At 42.3% G+C, this 16,322-nt stretch overlaps 1 protein-coding gene across 1 annotated transcript in view; it reads left to right on the top strand.

Annotated features, from left to right (window-relative positions):
* Positions 1-1,049: 1,049 nt before the first annotated feature.
* SH3GL2 (SH3 domain containing GRB2 like 2, endophilin A1) overlaps positions 1,050-16,322 on the top strand; it is a 120,195-nt gene continuing 104,922 nt past the window's right edge. The window contains exon 1 of the mRNA XM_032214667.1: positions 1,050-1,223. Within this exon, the coding sequence (XP_032070558.1) occupies positions 1,179-1,223 (45 nt within the window). The 5' untranslated portion in view covers positions 1,050-1,178. The remainder of the gene's footprint in view (positions 1,224-16,322) is intronic.

The raw sequence follows: 16,322 nt of genomic DNA, 5'->3' as shown, positions 1-16,322 counted from the left end.
AAAAGTCACAATGGTGTCTGTGATGGCGTGATTCAAACTCCACTAATTTTTATGTGCAGACATTCATGAATCTGATTCAGATTCCAACTACCTCCTGTTAGTTTGAAGATGATTAATGAGAGGAATTGCAGGGAGCCTAAGAGGAAAGATTAATATGTCTTACTAGTTTCGCATGAAACTGCAAAGAGGAGGAAGTGTATGCCAGAACACAAAGCTGTGTTGCTATGAGAAAACCAGGGGCTAGATAACCTAGTATCTGAAAACCTGTCCCATTTGTGGGTCCCAAGTATTAAAGTATTAAAAGTGGTAATTTAACATCAATGGGGTTCTATTCAGATCAATTTTGCTGGCTGGGTTTGCACACTACTCCATACCCACAAATTAGCAGTTCATAATACTACAAGCACCAAGTATATAGTTAGCAAATGGGATGCATGCTTATTTTTATTTTTTATAGTAATTATTTATTATTCCAAGCCCATTAAAATCACCGCGGGTCTATTCATATGCTGTCAAACCCAACACTGCAATTCCCAGCTTTGAGGATGTCGCAGAGTCCTTGTCCGAATGCTGCCTTATCCAGTTCTTAACTCTTCCGTTTCTTCGGGGGGGGGGGGACTTCCAGCGACTTGCAAGCTAAATGAGCGTGTGCAGACGAGCCAGATCCCCCACATCTTGAAACACACAAGCCAAGATTGCTGTGAACCAAGACCGGACGGGCAGGGGCCAAAACGAACCTTGAACTGGCCTTGAGCAACCCCTTCCATCAATCATACGGTCGCCTAATACTCTATTCCCAGGGGTGGAGATCTCCAATCGCCCCTGATCTACAACTCCCATAGCGATCGGGGGTGGGGGGTTAGGAAGAAGACGCCTACAAGACGTTTTCCTCCTCGGCTCCCACCGGGAAAGCCAGGCAGAAAAGGGGGCTGGAAAAGTGGGGCGCCTTTCCCTTTAAGAGGACGAGTTCCCACGACTTGACGTCAGGGTGTTTCTGCACCGCAGCCGGGATCTGATAACCCGTCGGGGAAGGTGGAGGGAGGGGGGGCGGCCGAGAGGCGGCAGCGAGGGCGACCGAGCAAGAGGCAGGAGAGGGCAAGAAGCATCCCCGGCCGCCTGCCTGCGCTCCCGCCCGCCCGCCCAGCAGTGTCCACGGCCGTCCACCTTCCTCAGCAACCATGTCCGTGGCGGGCTTGAAGAAGCAGTTCCACAAAGCGACGCAGGTAGGGCGTCGGGAAAACCGGGGCTTCTCGAAGGAGATTCCGGCTGAGAATCTGGCGGGGGGAGGGGGTGCAGAGAGAGAGAGAGAGAGCGAGAGATATGTGTTCACTCTGTCCAGCTTTCCCAGGAGCCAGAGCCGCGGGTGGCCTCTAGGGGGCGCTGCGCTTTGCCTTCCGCGCCCCGGCCCGATGGGGTTGGTGGTGGTGCTGATGGGGTGGAAGGAATGGGGCTGCGGTGGCCTCATTTTCCCCTTTTCCCCTCCCATGGGAGAAGAACCCGCCAGATGTCGCTTCATAACGAGACGGGCTAGGAAAGGAAAGGGGGTTGCGGGGTGGGGATGAGGGAGAGAGGGAAGGAACACGCGGTTTTGTGCATCCTCTTTGGCGCACTTCTGCAGGGGGTTCCCGTGAAATATGCACCGTGGCCCCCTTTCTCCTCACCCTTCCCCCAAAACCAAAACCCACCCCCAGGGATTGAAGTAGCAGAAAAGAGAGTGAGAACGCTTTGACTGCTAGCATTTGAGCTGCAGCGAAGAAAGAGAGAGAGAAAGAAGAGAGACCGGCGCCAAGAGACTCCCCGAAGGAAAGACGCTGTTTCCCCCCTGCGGGAGGCGAAATAGCAGCGCGCCCGCGGACGCCCTCTTGCCGGCCGTCTGGTCCGCTTTGATGTTCTTTTCGAACGCGCTTCTCCCAAAGGACATCATTGAACGCGCAGAGTTCGATTTTCGGCAGAGACGGAATCGCGCTCTCCTTTGATTCGCCTTCCTTTCCCCCTCCTTTCCCCGCCCCCACCGATCCTTCCCTGAGGGGCAGCATGGCCCCTGCAAAGCGCGGGAGGAGATGCGTGTTTATGCCGCCCCCATTCGGTTGCAAGTCTTTCACGGTGGGAAGGGGTGGGTGGGAGAAAAGGGAGCGAAGTCCGGCAGGCGAGCTGAGGTGATGAGAGTGCCGGGCTCTGATTAATGGTCTTGGCGCTTTCTGGTTGGCTCGCCGGGCCTGGCGCTTATGTAAACCTCTTTATCCTGCAGAGGTATCTTCCCAGGCTTGGATCTCGGCCTCCTTGGATCGAGGAAGAGATGAGTTTTAAAAAATAAAATAAAATAATGTCCAGGGATGTTATGGATCTTTGAATTCAAATACTCCTTTTAAAAAATGGGCAGTGAGAGTTATTTAAGGTAAAAGCCTCAGACAAGCATGACACACTTTAATTTTTATGTATTTATTTTCATCAAGCATGAATTAGATAACGGATATAAGTATATACATGATTATGAATACATGAAATGAATACAAATACAAGGGAATATTAGGACAGGGACGATAAGCACACTGGTGTGCTTATGTGCGCCCCTTACATACCTCTTAGGAATGGGGTTTTGATTATATATATATATTTGGCTGATGGATAATGGGGCAAAATGAGCTCAATTTTGATAACTAGAACCATTCCTGAGAAAGAGAAAGATTAGTCTGTTAAACCAGGACCCACAGGAAAATCTACTCTTCTCAGTTTGGGGGAGGAGGGGAAGGGTGCTTAAAAATTGACCTTGTCCCATTGATCTGCGTCTGCCACTGGAGGTGGTTTAAAAATAGATGAAATAATGCGCACAGTGAGCCCTCTGTTGCCATTTTGGAAAGACAATCTAAGGATTATGTCCCAACAGTCATATTTAGGTTACACAGATGTAAATTCTACCAATTCCACCAGATTGGCTCACTGATTGATTGGCAGAACTGCAGAATGGAGAGCTTGCTTTCTTTTTGATGTTGGTTCTTCACAAAACACCTTTTGGTGATCTTTACTTAGATGTAAACCAAGTAAATTCCATAATTGTGAAAACTCTGACCTAAATTCTATGCACCATGAAAACCACAATTTTTTTGTGAACCATTAAAAGAGCATAAAGCCTTTTAAAGCATCTTCTAACAGATCTTAGAGGATGTGTGCGTGACACTATAGTTTGTAAAACTTCCATGTCCCTGAACCCTTTTGACCAATAAGCAGGAGAAGTAGACCTAGGCTGACTTAATGGAACTGACACTCCTCATACATTTTCTATTTCTAAAAGTATGTTTTTGGAACTTTTATCAGTTTGAAGATCACATACTTCAGAGTTCTCCAAAGGCTTATGACTTGGTATGGTTTGATTCTGGGATGAACTGGGAGCATTTCTGGTGCTAAAAGTTGAAATGGGTACGTTAAGCCTAAGTGACGCCTTCTGATTTGTCCCTTATTACAGTTTTTCAAAAGGGGAAAAATTTGCTGGCATTCTACATTCTGAAAGTAATAAAAGGGAATGAAATTGGTCTACATGCATGCGTAATGCACTAATTGTAACGTTTTGCTCTGTCACTTTTATCTAATCAGTCTTCAGTGAGAGCTGCTAATGAGGTTAAATCTGTGGAGAAGAGGGAAGCGATGTTTTGACAGTTTGCTACTAGTTAGGAAATCTAATGTAAATTTTGTATATAAAAAGGTGAGAAAAATTCTCCCTTAGTTAAGCGAATGAATGCCATTAACATTGACAGAAGTGTTGGATCCTGAATCAAGTAGGTCATCTAGTGACTAAGGTGCCATTAGTTAATTCATTTGGATTTGTATGGAAATGTAATTCCATCAGTAATAAAAATCCTGTGAGTTGATGCGTTTGGTTTACATGGAGAGAGGATACACCTCCTTACAAAGTGTACTGTGTCTCATTCACTTCAGGTATGTGCCATTACATATCTGCAACATTCATGATGTGAATACAGTGAATAAAAAGCAGTCCTAAGTAGTCTTTAGAGTGATCTCTAATCTTATGGCTCTTAATAGGTAAGCATAAATAGTTGTTCTGAAGAAAACTTAACATGGAGTTTATCATTATTTTAAACAGTACTATATTTTTTTAAAAAATGGAGAAAACTGCAAAGCTAAATGAAAAAATCTCAGAAACTAGTTAAAATACATTTTTTCTAAATGTATATGCATTTTTGTTGTGATTTACATTGAAATTGGTTTCCTTGACATGCTTCTAGCTAGAGCTGAGCAGGTCAGTTTGGTGATGCCTTGTCCTTTGTTCACCTCTTCAGTCGATTATGACCCTGAAATAGCATAATCTGACAAGTCTAAGGTCCATATATGTTTCTTGTACCTTCCATTAGCTGTGTAAGATAAAAGCTACCCATTCTTCAAGAATTTTGGTATTAAAAATAACTTATAACAATAGCAATAGCAGTTATGTTGCTATTAATATCAACTTATGTTGATATTGTCGAGGAATCTTAATGTTGCCATAAGTGGCATACAGTTTTTAAATGAATGGTGTAACAAAAGGGAGTTCTGGGCCCAGTGAGAAACTCATAATGATTGGCAGATAAATAATTGGGTAGTATTTTCTAATTTCCTGCCTGAGCAGAGGGTTGGACTAGAAGACCTCCAAGGTTCCTTCCAACTCTCTTATCCTGCTAACAGGAGTTTCCATGATCCCAGGGTTAAGTAATCAGTTTCTAATTCTCCTTGTTTTCAGCAGTACTTTAGCTCAGTTGCCCTCCAACTGAAGAGGTTCAAAATACCAACAGAACATGAGTAGTTGAGAACTCATATAGGACATGATCAGAAAATAGCTCCATTGCAGCAGTTCACTGCAGAGGTGGTGTTCATTCTCTCCATTACATAAGCAATGTTAGATAGGATGAAAAGTGAATCCTGTGTGGTTGAAGTAACTTTTGATGTAACTTAAAATTTATTTTTCCTGCATACTTTTTTTTTGGGGGGGGGGATTTCCAGAAGTCTGTGCTTTCTATCTTTTTTAATATAATTTTTATGAAAGTTTTTTTAAAAAAAGATAAAAACTAATACAAACTAATATGAGAAATAAAAGAAATCAAAGAGAAAGCTAAAAGTGCAAGAAAATGGGAGAAAGTAAAGACAAAATAGAAAAGAAAGGAAAAAGATACAAATAAGTAGTTTCTACTCTTTATATCAGTTATAAGTACAAATATAATTTTAGCTCTTACTCTGTGGTTACATCATTTTTTAAAAATTTGCTTTAAGATTATAACATAACAAATTTTAGTCCTTTCAGCCACATATTTTCTCATTGTTCCATCTGTATATTATAATTTTTGCCCACTATATATTCTTCCACTTCTTCCATTTCATATTTCAATAAAAGTTTATACATTTTAGCAATTATATACTCATCATTTGTGCACAATTATGTTTCAAATTCAGTCTTACAATGTTCAAAACCGTAAGTTCTTTTCTATACTTAAAATATTTCTAATAATTGTAAATAAGAGAATCATTAACTACTATATCTCTCTGCCACCAGTTCTTCTTTTGACTTTATTTTACATTTTATGTCCCCTTGAAAACTTTAATATTTCACAATAAGTCAACAGTGTTTTGGTTTCTTGTATACAAAACGCTTCTTGTGTTGTGTGCTTTGGAAACAGAAAGGTGGTTTCAGGCACAACCTGGGCTTGTAGCTATTTCCCATTCTCAGTATGGCACATTTAATATACTGATTTTTTAGACCCACAGCAACCTTCACTTTTATCATACCACAAGTATCCATGCCACCCAAATCTCAGATCATGCGCTTATTACTCCAAAAGTCGTCTATTTCTCAGCAACCCTACAGTTTCATCCAAACCAAACAGCAAGCTGAAAAATACAGTTTTAAATCAGGTAAACACAAACTTCCTTTTTTGCATCTTATAACACCTTATCAATAAAGGAGAATACTTGTAGCCCAGGGTTGCAATGAGGGTCCTTGGCTATTTTCCTCTCAGCTTGGTTGTTATCTTGTTCCATCACCTAAATTAGGTAATATCATCAGTTTCAAGTTTAATTTTATTTATAGGCCGCCCAATCCCGGAGGATTCCAGGCGGCTTACAGAGAGGGGAAAGAAAACAAAACAAAATAAAAGAAAATAGACAAGTTAAAAAAAACAACAACACAGATACATTCATTTTAGTCGGGGCTGGACCTCAACACTGAGGTCAACAGCCCCAGGCCTGCCGGAATAGCCAAGTCTTGACAGCTTTTCTGAAGGCCATGAGAGTGGGTGAGGTCTGGATTTCTGGGGGTAGTTCGTTCCAAAGGGTTAGAAGGCTCTCCTCCAGGGAGCCGACAGCCGACATTGTCTGGCTGACGGCATCTGAAGGAGGCCCACCCTGTGGGATCTTACCGGCCGTTGGGAGGAATGTGGCAGTAGGCGGTCTCGCAGGTGTGCTGGTCCTAAGCCATGCAGGGCTTTAAAGGTAATAACCAACACCTTGAATTGTGTCCGGAGACCAATAGGTAGCCAGTGCAGCTCGCGGAGGATAGGTGTGACATGGGTGTACCTAGGTACACCCAATATCGCTCGTGCGGCTGCATTCTGGACTAGTTGCAGTCTCCGAACGCTTTTCAAGAGTAGCCCCATGTAGAGCGCGTTGCAGTAATCCAGACTTGAGGTGAATAGGGCATGAGTGACGGTCTGGAGTGTCTCCCGATCCAAGTAGGGCCGCAATTGATGCACCAGGCGAACCTGGGCAAAGGCTCCCCTGGTCACAGCCGAGAGATGGTGTTCCAGTGTCAGCTGTGAATCCAGGAGGACCCCCAAATTGCGTGCCCTCTCTGAGGGGTGTAAGTTTTCGCCCCCCAGGATCAAGGATGGACTATCTGGGCTGTCCTTCGGGGGGGAATATCCATAGCTACTCGGTCTTGTCGGGATTGAGCACGGGTTTGTTTACCCCCATCCAGATCCTAACAGCCTCCAGGCACCGGCACATCACGTCCGCCGCTACACTGAGCTGGCACAGGGCAGAGAGATATAATTATGTATCATCAGCATACTGATGATACTTAACCCCGTGCTGTTGAATGATCTCTCCCAGCGGTTTCATGTAGATATTAAATAGGAGGGGGGACAGGACCGAACCCTGCGGCACCCCATATTTAAGGGGCCTAGGGGTCAACCTCTGTCGCCCGACCAACACCGACTGTGACCTGTCAGAGAGGTAAGAGGAGAACCACCGTAGAACGGTGCCTCCCACTCCCACCTCCTCTAACCGTCGCAGAAGGATACCATGGTCGATGGTATCGAAAGCCGCTGAGAGGTCAAGAAGCACCAGGATAGAGTGCCCGCCAGAGATCATTGGTCAGTGCTACCAAAGCGGTTTCTGTGCTGTATCCAGGCCTGAAGCCAGACTGAAAGGAGTCTAGATAATCTGCTTCATTCAAGGTCCTTCGGAGTTGAAGTGTCACCACCTTCTCAACAACCTTTCCCAGAAAAGGAAGGTTGGAGACAGGATGATAGTTCTTAAGAATAGCTGGGTCCAGAGAAGTCTTCTTAAGGAGGGGCCTTACCACCGCTTCCTTAAGTGGCTGTGGGAAAGACCCCTCCTGTAAAGATGCATTCGTAATCATCTGGAGCCAGCCTCGTGTTACCTCCCTGCTGGTCAAGACCAGCCAGGAGGGGCACGTGTCCAATAAACAGGTGGAGGCACTCATCGCTCCCATGGCCTTCTCCACTTCCTCAGGTGTGACAAACTCGAACTCATCCCAGCAAATCTGACTAAGACCCTCCCTCGGCATCTCAGCTGGTGCTGCCCAAGTAGAGTCCAGGTCCGCCCGAATCTGAGTGATTTTATCCGACAGAAACTGAACAAACTCCTCAGCTCTTCCCTGCAGGGGTTCCCCCGCCTCCTCACCTTTTAGGAGGGAGCGGGTCACCCTAAACAGGGCGGCTGGGCGGGATTCCGCGGATGCAATAAGAGCGGAAAAATATGTACATTTTGCGGCCCATATCGCCACTAAATAAGTCCTAATAAAGGCTCTTAATAGTGTTCGGTCAGATTCGGAGTTACTGGCCCGCCAGCGTCGCTCTGGGTGTCTCTTTTGGCACTTCATCTCCCGGAGTTCCTCAGTGAACCAAGGTGCCCTCCTGGACCCACTGCTGCGGAGAGGCCGCAAAGGCACAATCCGATCCAGAGCCGCTGCAACATTCCAGGCTGCGACTAAGGCCTGTCGGGTTGTGGGCAAGGGAGTCAGGTATCCCTCCAAGCTCCTTCTGAAATCCTTCTGGATCCATCAGGCGCCTGGGGCGGAACCACTTAATCGGCTCCACCTCCCTGCAATGGGGGAGTAGCATCCCAAAATCAAGCCTCAGCAGGAAGTGATCTGACCATGACAAGGGTGAGATCTCTATTCCCCTTAATTCCAGATCACATCTCCACTGCCCCGAGAGAAATGCAAGGTCGAGTTTGTGTCCAGCTCTATGGGTTGGACCCTGAACTACTTGGGTCAAGTCCATGGTTGTCATGAAAGCCATGAACTCCTGCGCTCCATCAGAGTGTTTGCCCAGGGATGGCAGGTTAAAGTCCCCCAGTACCATCAGTCTGGGGAACTCCACTGCCAACCTGGCTACCACTTCTAGGAGCGCAGGCAGGGCCGTTGTGACGCAGCTGGGAGGTAGGTACGTCAAAATCAAGCCCAATTGAACCCCTAGGTCCAACTTCAGGAGAAGAGACTCACACCCCACAATCTCTGGGGCAGGGCTCCTGCGAGGAGCTAATGATCTTCGGATAATAACTTATCTGGTGTCGCGGTTGGTGTAGCACCTGGAACCCATCTGAGCACATTTCCGAGAGGGGGACTCCTCCCTCTTGGCCCAGCCAGGTTTCAGTTATACATGCCAGGTCTGCCTCCTCGTCTAAAATTAAGTCCCAGACGAGGAGAGCTTTATTTACTACAGACCTGGTATTTAGCAGCAGCAACCTGAGACCGGGGCCCTTATCTCCTCTGCCACCAGGCCCTTGAGTTGAGCCAGTAGGACCGGAACAAGGAATCGCTGTAAGGTAGCGAGTCCTTCTTCCCCGGTAATGGCCAGCCCTACAGCTCCCATCATATCTGCCCCTCCCAGTCGTAACCGAAATGCTCCGACACTCCCCCATCGCCGTAGACCCCCACCCACCTCCCATGGCCCCCATTCTTCCCGACAGGCCGCGCTCAGCATTCATACCAGGATGGGGGGGCGAGTCTGGGCCCCCATCCACTTCTGCATCTGCACTCAGTGGAGGGGGCTTCAGGTTGCCCACCCAATCCTATCATATACAACACACAGCCACTCTCCTCATACACCCCCACTACAATAGTTAAAATACAGAGTAATAATATAAAAGGTTAATCAAATATAAAAGTTAAAAGTGGGAACACGCTCTCACCCATTCATACAACATTCCCTCAACAAGCAAGATAAGCACAGTTCTTGACCCGCAAAAGCGGTTGGCACAAATTTAAAATAGGTGAAGTTGGTAAAAGTTTGGGAGGGGGGGGCTCTATGCTATTGATCTTCTCCCCTGCGGAGTCCAGAAAAGTACATGAAGTCTGAGAGTCTAAAATGGCTGAGGGGGTTGATGCCAGTTGGGGGGAGAGCAGGCTTCCTGTCCACGTTCTCCTCGTCCCCCGTCCTCTCCTTCTACGAAGGTTGTATAACACGGGATCACACGTAGAACTATCAGCATGGCCAGAGGTCTCCATGGCCGCAGCAACAGTTAGAATAATAAGCAGAAAAATCCCTGAGGACAAAGGCGGGGGCGGCCAGAGGGCGAATCAGTGCAAATTTACTGACTAATACTAGTTTGGATAATAAAACATCTGCATCAAAACAACCCAGCTCAGAGAGTACCATCGACCCCTCATTACACCTTACATTTAATTTGTGCTTTCTTTCCTGTCACAACAGTTTAGATATGCCACTGTTCACATGGTAGATCAGTTGCCAAAACATTATCTGAAACAAAAATCTCATTTTAGGGAAGACATTTTTTAATCACAGTAATTCTCCCCAGCAATGTCCATTTTTCTCACATCTTAACAGATCTTTTAAAACTTCATTCCATGCCTTAACATAGTTGTTTTGAAATAACATGCAATTCATATTTATCATAGAGATATAAAGCTGTTCTCATTTTTTAAACTTATTCATCAATTTTGTTCCATTTTCTATTTTCACATTTTTTTTGTTAATCTTCACATTTTTTTAAATCTAGAAACCTGCTAATGGATCAAATTCATTTAATTTACATGCTAATATTTCATTTTCCTTTAAAGGATCTGACCAAGTCATATGCAACAACTCTTAATATACATTTGTTTTTTCAGTCTTTATTTCCAAAATTCATTTCATCTTTTATCTTTATTTAGTATTTCAAGGAAGAAAATAAGAGAGGGGACAGTGGTTATTTTTGTCTTGTTCCTTTTTGTATCTCATAGAGCCATGATGGCGAACCTATGGCTCACATGTCACAGGTGGCATGAGGAGCCATATTTGAGGGCACAGTAGCCCTCAACTGGTGCGCATGCGCATCATCCAGCTGATTTTCACCCTTCCAGAGTGCCGGGGAAGGCCGTTTTCACTCTACCCAGGCTTCAGGAAAGCCTTCGGAGATTGGGGAGGGTGAAAACTCCCCTCTCTCGCACAGGGCGGGGGGAGGTTGCACATGCACAGGTGGGGGGGTCACATGTATGCACGCAATAGCACGCGCACACACAATTTTGGCACACCTTTAGAAAAAGGTTAGCCATCACTGTCATAGAGTATTGTTAGATCTCCATTAACAAATATTTGCTCTTTTTGTGAAGTATAAATTGATTTTACCTATTTTCTAAGTTTCCTCCGAAATTTGTATCTTCCAAAACCTTGAACAGGAAAGCCCAGTTCACATTGTCAAAAGATTTATCTGCATCTAAGAAGATCAACGCAGCTTGCTCCAAATATTCAAAAATATTCAATATATTTCTAACATTGGCGTTTAAACTGTATTTTAGGTTTAAAAAAAACCCCAAACATTGATGTTCATGAATACATTCTTGCAAAATTGTTTTCGGTTCAGTTCTTTTGTTGATGTTCCTATTGAAATAATTATTTAGCCAATTTTTTGTAAATTGGAAATCTGTAGAGAGGGGATAGCTCTCCATTAGCAAACAGTAGATTCTTGTTAGTAGTATTCATACTAGAGGGAAATATAATGGGATTTATCTGTTTGACAGAACTAGTGTATTTATTCTCACCCCACCATCATCATGTTCATATTTGTTGGAGGAAATGAACATCTACAGTACTTTGTTTTCCTTTTCCAAGCAGTATAATGCCAAAAGGTGTTTTAACTCTCTGAATGTGTCACTGAAGATGTGAAGCTAAATTAACTTAATTGCAAATAGATATAACAGGATCTCTTACATGAGTTCATGCTTTGGGTGAACTCAAATCATGTGCCCTGTAAAATGTGAACTGACTTTGTACATGTCCTCAAAACAAAAATATATTACTAGCTAATATTATTTGAGGGAATAAATACAGGTAGTGCTCAACTTACAATTGTTCAATTAGTGACTGTTCAAAGTTACAATGGCACTGAAAAAAGTGACTTACGACCATTTTCCACACTTACGATTACTGTAGCATCCCTAGGGTTACATGATCAAAATTCAGACATTTGGCAACTTACTATTTATGACAGTTGCAGTGTTCTGAGGTCATGTGATCACCATTTGCAAACTTCTGACAGAATCAATGGGAAAACCAGATTCACTCTACAGTGATATTACTAAAAACTGCAGGTATTTACTTAACAACTGTGGCAAGAGAGGTTGTAAAATGGGGCAAAACTCAGTTAACAAATGTTTTGTGAGCAACAGATATTTTGGGTTTGGTTGTGGTCATAAGTTGAGGACTACCTGTCTAACTATATTATGTTGGCTAATGGAAAACTATCCTTTTTTATTCTATTGCTTATATTTCTTATATTGCTATAAGAAATAAATGAAATTTCACTAGATAGGATTTCTGTGATAATACTGGATAAATATTTCATACTGGAAGTAAAAACGCTATCATGCAGGTTTATATATGCCACTTCTGTTCCTGGTTTCTTGAATAGCATGTTTTTATTCCCATGGTCGAAAAGTCTTTTTATGTGGACAAAGCTGATTTAGAAAGCTGACAGGTGTTACTGATGTACCTGTTTTCCTTCTCCTCCCTTTTCTTTGCTTTTTCTGCTGAACAAGTCACAGGTTAAGATACATTTTACATTTTGAGGGAGCCTTAAAATGTCCCTACTGGGAATAAGGATCATTTAATTCCCAATGAGTAAGATTTAAGGGCTGTAAACCAATTTATTAAGTGCTGAATTTCCAGTTGATATGAAAAGGTTTTGAGATTTACACAGCTGTGAAATGTTGAAGTTAATGGAGTTGCTTTAGATGGTTGAAGAAAATTATGGGACAAAATGTGGAATGTCTGCAAAGGCCCTGAAGATAAAGTGCACAGACTAAAATTGTTGTCCTTAATCATTATTTCATGTGGTGATAAAGGTTACTGAGGTGATTTTGCACCAAACCTAACTAACATGGCCTAAGGAATAATGAAGTTGCAGTCTTAACAATAATGGAAGGTCACATTCTGTCCATTTCTGGTGTAGTAAAAACACATGATTCAGTTTAGCCGATTAATGTTTCTCTGATTATTTGATTTTTTTTCACTTAATTGGTATCTCCCAACTGTAACCCAATAGATAACCCTTCTATGTCATTTTCAGCTATCAGTTCTTTCAAAGCATTGTCCATGTTAGAATAGTCATCTTTGGAAAACTGGAAGCTTTCAGATTCGGGTTTTCCCAGATGTGCCAATATGACATCGCTAATAAATTGGATTTTTGAGGAAACTCAAGCCTCGGAGTCTTCTTTCATTGGAGGTATTACTTGGAACCCTGACATTAACCCGAATCTGAAAGCTTCCAGGTTTTCCTCACCAAAGTGAAAGTTCAGGTCCTTGCCCAGAACCCACATGTCCATCACATAGTCCAGTCAGGCACCGTCCCAATTGGAGATGCCGCCTAGTCACACCACTCCAGGTGCAGGGCAAGAGGTCCTTGACTCTCTGAGAAAGGAATGTTATTTAGACTATATATCTCCTATACTCCATATAATCCCCCTCCCATTTTCCCACAGCAGAAAAATGTGGCAGGCCTCACAGGTCACCCTTTTCTGGTGTCATCATCAGAAGCTTCAGCTGGTCTCCTGCAGCCATCTGGAGGGTTAGGTGAAGTGAGGACCCAACTCCTTCAAACGTTGCCTGTCCCTGATCTCTATCCATAATTTGATTTATATCCATAAATAATGGATGAGTATGATTTATATCGACAAATAATTACCAAACCATCTGGTAAAGTCAAGGTATTTTTAAAGGTTAATATTGATATGCATGCATATATTAAAACATGTAAATATAACAACTTGCTGCTTGTCAGCTAATGCCATCGTGCACTGAAAACTGGTTTATAAAATTTCTACTATTCTTCATCAATCCGTTTCAGATTCTCTGTTAAGAAAATTCTTCTGGATTAAAATCTACAGAATTTTAGAGAAAGGCCTTGTATACACTCAGTCACCACTTATATATCCATATATGCAACATTGATTTTAAACGATTTCTGTTCCTGCATTGCCTATTTGTTTTCAGGATTTCTGCCTTTGGTGTGATTTTTCATCAACACAATATCTTGGCTTATTTTAAGGCTTTGTGTGATGATGCAAATCAATCATGTAATCACAGACTTTATTACTAATCTCCTAGGTTTTAGAGTCATGAAATTCAAAAAAAATGTGTTGGAGTTTACTGTGGGTTTCATTGCATTATATTCTAAGCAATCAAATTCAAGATTATTTTTGCTGACAAATTTTAAAGGGACTTGAGCTAATTTGAATCTATTTCGGCATACTTTGCCACTCAAGGCTATGGCACACAAGTTCTATTTCATACCACAAAAGCAAAAAAAGTTATATGCTTGTTTCCTTGTGGCTTAGCTCTGTAGGAACTGAGCTCTTTTCTGTGAATCTGTATTGTGAAACATTGAGTCAGATTTGATGAGTTTTTGAATGATAGATGGGTTCATTTCCACAATTCCAGACTAGACCCCTGAACCTGATCTAGGACTCTTACTATGTCCGAATATGAAGTTCCATACAAAATATATACATTTACTCTTAAATCTTGTTAAATTCAGGCATCTGTTGTTGAACAGCTTCTGTCACAAGTCTGATAGTTCCCTACTTCACTCTCAAGTAAATTCACATTGTTGGCCATATATGGAAATAAGGGAAAAAATACAGGGTCGTCCAGACTTCCCTTTATCCAGATGAGCACATGTTGTTTTAGTTGCGAAGTCATGTCATGACCGCATGGACAATGTTCCTCCAGACCTTCCTATCCTAATCATCCTCTGGAGTCCATTTAAGCTCACACCTATTGCTTCGGTGACTCCATCCAGCCACCTCATTCTCTGTTGTCCCATTCTTCTTTTTCCCTCAATCTTTCCCAGCGTTAGGCTCTTCTCCAGTGAGTCTACATGAGGTATCAATTCCAGTTAATGATCATAGGATATATATTTTTCTAACTTTTGGCAATTTAGTGAATTGGACATAGAACAACAATGCTGATCTTTCATTAAATATAGGGAAATGCAAGATGCACGCAAGAGAGGAGGTTTGAAACTACCCAATCTAAAACTATATTACGATGCAGTGGTATTATCTGTAATTAGTGATTGGATCGATTTAACCAATGATAGGATATTGAATATTGAGGGACATGATCTGGTATATGGCTGGCACGCTTACCTGTTATTCAACAAAAAACTGGACAAAAACTTTAAAAGTCATATTTTAAGAAATGCTTTATTGCGGGTCTGGAAAAAATATCAACATAAACTAAATGACAAGATACCCATGTGGGCAATTCCTAGACATGCAGTTGAAAATATGAATATAGCACAAAAACAGGATAGAACTACTTACAGACAGCTCCTCATTTTGGAAAGGGGGGCACTACAACTAAAATCCTTAGAGGTATTGAAAGAGGAGAAGGTAGTTCAAACATGGTTCCGGTATGGGCAATTACAGGCCAGGTGGAAAATAGATCAAAAAACTGGTTTTATCCAAGTTGAGGATAATCTATTTAAACAAATAAGAGACCAAAGTTTAATGCATATAAAGAGGATATATAATGTATTAATACAGATAGTTCGGAAACAGAATTAGTTAAAGATTGTATGGTAAAGTGGGCTCAAAATATTGAAGAACCAATAATGTTGGATACGTGGGAAAAAATTTGGGTAAGAAATGTGAAATTTACACAAGCTCAAAACTTGCGAGAAAATTTTTACAAGATGCTCTATAGATGGAATTTAGATCCTAAAAAGTTGGCTTCTATGTATCCGAATTTACAACCTAAATGTTGGAGATGTGGTTCTCTTGACGCTACATATTTCCATATATGGTGGACTTGCCAGAAGGTTAAGGCATTTTGGATAAAAATATGGTGGATTATGCAAAATATTTTTAAAAGAAGGATAAAGTTTACTCCTCAGTTATTTTTGTTAGGTATAAGTACTGACTTTACAGCGGTAGAGATTAACTTTATTTTGCATTTAATAACTGCAGCAAGACTGTTGGTGGCGCAATATTGGAAGAAGGAAGACTTGCCTACAATTCAAGAATGGACATTGAAAGTCACAAATTTAGCCGAGATGGCTAAAATATCTGCATATCTTAAAGACCACTCAAATGAGGGATATAAACGAGACTGGAAAAAATGGGTTGATTATATACAAAATAAATATGGGACTAAGAAATTCCAGATAGCCTGTGCTTAAGATCAGGAATGATTTAAATTGTTTAAAGATAGCTTAGCAAGAAGGAGCTAAGCTCAATGTAGAGATGTTGTTAATTTCTTATTCTTTTTTCCCCCAATATATTTTAGACCGTGTTTGTTAAAAATCTATACCGTGTACGGGTTCTGGGAAGTCAGGGGGGGGGGAAGGATGTGGGGGATCGGGGGGAGGGTGGGGGGAGGGAATATATTAGGTTAGACAAGATGTGTTAGATATCAATGTAATGTGACTTCACATGCATACTGTTCTTTTTTAATTTTTCTTTAAAAATAGGATAGGCCAAGTATATTGATATGTAGCGGAAATACACCAAGGAGTGAAGGAGTGGGAAAGAAGAAAGATGGGCAGAGAGGGATGGGAGAGAGGGTGGGAGGGAAAGGTGAGAAGGAAGGGGGGAG

The sequence above is a fragment of the Thamnophis elegans genome, chromosome 3, assembly GCF_009769535.1.
Source record: "Thamnophis elegans isolate rThaEle1 chromosome 3, rThaEle1.pri, whole genome shotgun sequence".
In the NCBI taxonomy this organism is placed as follows: Eukaryota; Metazoa; Chordata; class Lepidosauria; order Squamata; family Colubridae; genus Thamnophis; species Thamnophis elegans.
The sequence above is the reverse complement of the archived record's forward strand: the minus strand, read 5'-3'. Positions and strand labels throughout refer to the sequence as shown.